Genomic DNA, 2,663 nt, shown 5'->3' with positions numbered 1-2,663 from the left:
GATACTGAATACTAAGGGTCTTGTCCAACGGAACAGCGCCCTCCTCTGGACAAGACCCTTAGTATTCAGTATCAGTGGGAATCTGTGAACATCTGGAACCAAACCCTGAGGCTTATTGTGTTTTTTTACTACTTTAAGAGCATTTTAAAGATGTTTTCTAAACATCTTTACAAAAGGAAGAAAGTAGCCTCACATGTGAGATCGATTAAAGCAGTCTGAAGTTGAGGACAAGCTGAGACTCCTGCAAGAGAATGTTTAAGTTTATTTAACGTCCTCAGACAGAGAGATGGAGCTCTGACTGGGCAAAGCTCACTACAAACATTTCTACAGCAACTCTAATACACACAGTCTGCCTGGGAACTATCCTACCCCCTATATAAAGAACTTTCTCTCACGGTAACATTTGGAGGAAAACCAGCTTTAGTTGATGAAGGCCGTTTCCTGTCAGGTTAATCTATCTTCACTGGTCAGATGGATCTCCTAATAACAGCAGTCCTCCCCTTCATCCCATGAAGGAGGCTGAGACTCATCCTGATCTCAGGACCTTCGTTTGGAGCCTGGGAGGCTGAGAACAGACAAACCTCCATGTTTTTACTCCACAGCAGCAAACCGATGGCTAAAATCTGTCTCACCTGAACATGTTGTTATAACGGTGTGCTGTCCATCTACCCCTGATGGACAAAGGACATTCTATGGAGGAAAAGAATGTCCACATTCTGGACAAAGAAGACAGGTGGTTATAGAGGAAGGAAGCATCTATGTTTAGAAAGAAAAACCAACCTTAAACAGAGGGGGGGGGGACTCAGGTTTCAGCTTTCAGAAACCTTCAATGCAGCGATAGAGTTGATTCCTTCCCGCCATCATCGCAGCTCCACCCCCTTTACAGGAGAACAGAAGACCTCAGCTATTCATCCAGGCCAACTATTCCCTCTAACGACCCCCCTTTCAGAGACATAGACAGGTATGGGGCATTGCAGGCTAACAAAGAAGCCAGACGACCCCCCCCTTTCAGGGACATTGCTGTTTTTAGACCTTGGTTTTAGAGTGAAATCTTTGGTCAGACCTTTTCACCATCGTTCACCATCCAGGAAAAGATGCAGCGTTTGGTTCCAGCGACGGCGCTGACTCACCCTAACCCTAACCCTGACTGAGCAGAAATCCATGAAAACCACCTTCTAGTTGATAAACATGAACAGGTTTTTATGGCTGTAATCTAACAGAAAAAAGCCTGGAGAATTAAAAACTTTTTCCTTTTTTCTCGTCTGTTATACGTTTCTGTATTTAGGCTTAAAATATCACTTTACCCATATTTAACACTATTTATTTTCATTAAACTTCCTTTATATATCATTGGTTCTCTGGATAAACGTAAAAACATTGAATTAGCTTTAACCCTTTATAGGAAACTCAGTGAAATCCTTTGAAAACCACATTTCAAGCCAATAGTTTTCCAGGAAAAGACCTTATTACCTTTATAACATTCAGAAAATATGGATATTTTGTTGGTAAAAATGAATGTCAATGTAATAAAAAGAAACACCAACTTACCCGAATATATTAAGAAAAGTAGAAATGAATGAAAATGAAAAATGAGTGAAAGAAACACATTTTATTTGGTCGAACTTAACCTTAGAGGCATTAACCTGAATATAATTAACTAGGCTTATCAACTTTTAACTTGTTTATAATTAGCTTTTTACCTTTTTTTTTATTAACTTTTTAATTAAAATAATTAAACTATTTAATTGAATTTTTACCTTTTTTTTTCTTGACTTTTTAATTAGCTTTTTAACTTTTTTCTTGTTAACCTTTTTTTTTCCAATATAATTTCCAGTCGGTAATCTATCATTCAAAGATTCATCTAATTGGTCAAATTCCAAAATCAGATGTGCAGCCATGTAGCAGGATCTGAATGGATGGATATAGATCTAGTGCTTCTAGACCTCACTGAGGGACGGGTCAAAAAGTCTCTCCCTATAAAGGGTTAAAATTCCCAGCAGGCAAAGTTTCGCCAGCAAAGGAAATCCTGCAGTTTCAGGCTTAAACCTTCCTTCTGATCCTCCTTTCTAGAGTTTAATCTCTTTAAAATGAACCTTTTTAAGTGTTAAAATGTCTTTTTAACCTTTAGCCGTATTTCCCTATAATCGTACATTCTGCCGTATTCCCCTCTGTAATCCTGAGGTGTCCATCATCCCCAGTTTGCTTGCATGTCGGTGAGAAAAGCGGGCGCTTGGTGTTGACCCTTCTCTGTGGCGTGCTCATACAGGGTCAGGTGACTCGTGCACAGGAGGCCGAGGAGAACTACGTGATCAAGCGGGAGCTGGCTGTGGTGAGGCAGCAGTGCAACACGGCGAGCGAGAGCCTGGAGAAAGCCCAGGATACCATCAGGGAGCTGCAGCAGCAAAGGGTGAAAGAATCTTCAACATTCACACAAGCATAGAGATAAATCAACTAGTTTACTAACGGAAATCAGACTCTGATATTAGAGCGTGTTCCACTGTGCTGTTCATATATGTAGATGGATAATAACGTCCATTCAGGTCTGATCGTTAACATTTGGGAGGTTTTGCACATGAAAACCAAAGCAGGTCTTTACTGGCGCCAAATCTAGAGACTTTTTTCTGCTACTGGAGACTTTGGAGACAACATCTAAAAGCAGCGAA

General features: G+C 40.4%; 1 protein-coding gene across 3 annotated transcripts in view; it reads left to right on the top strand.

The window, feature by feature from the left end:
• Nucleotides 1-2,663, top strand: part of LOC107102753 (EVI5-like protein) — a 24,824-nt gene that overhangs the window by 18,500 nt on the left and 3,661 nt on the right. For 2 of the 3 annotated variants that reach the window (XM_015402174.1, XM_015402172.1), the window contains one exon: nt 2,267-2,407. In XM_015402174.1, coding sequence (XP_015257660.1) covers nt 2,267-2,407 — 141 coding nt within the window. Of the gene's footprint in view, nt 1-2,257; nt 2,408-2,663 lie in introns of all 3 variants that reach the window. The other variant, XM_015402173.1, reaches the window with a different exon arrangement.

Source organism: Cyprinodon variegatus, unplaced genomic scaffold (assembly GCF_000732505.1).
Source record: "Cyprinodon variegatus isolate N-32 unplaced genomic scaffold, C_variegatus-1.0 Scaffold1312, whole genome shotgun sequence".
NCBI classification, from domain to species: Eukaryota; Metazoa; Chordata; class Actinopteri; order Cyprinodontiformes; family Cyprinodontidae; genus Cyprinodon; species Cyprinodon variegatus.
Note: the sequence above shows the minus strand (reverse complement) of the source record. Positions and strands in the feature narration are given on the sequence as shown.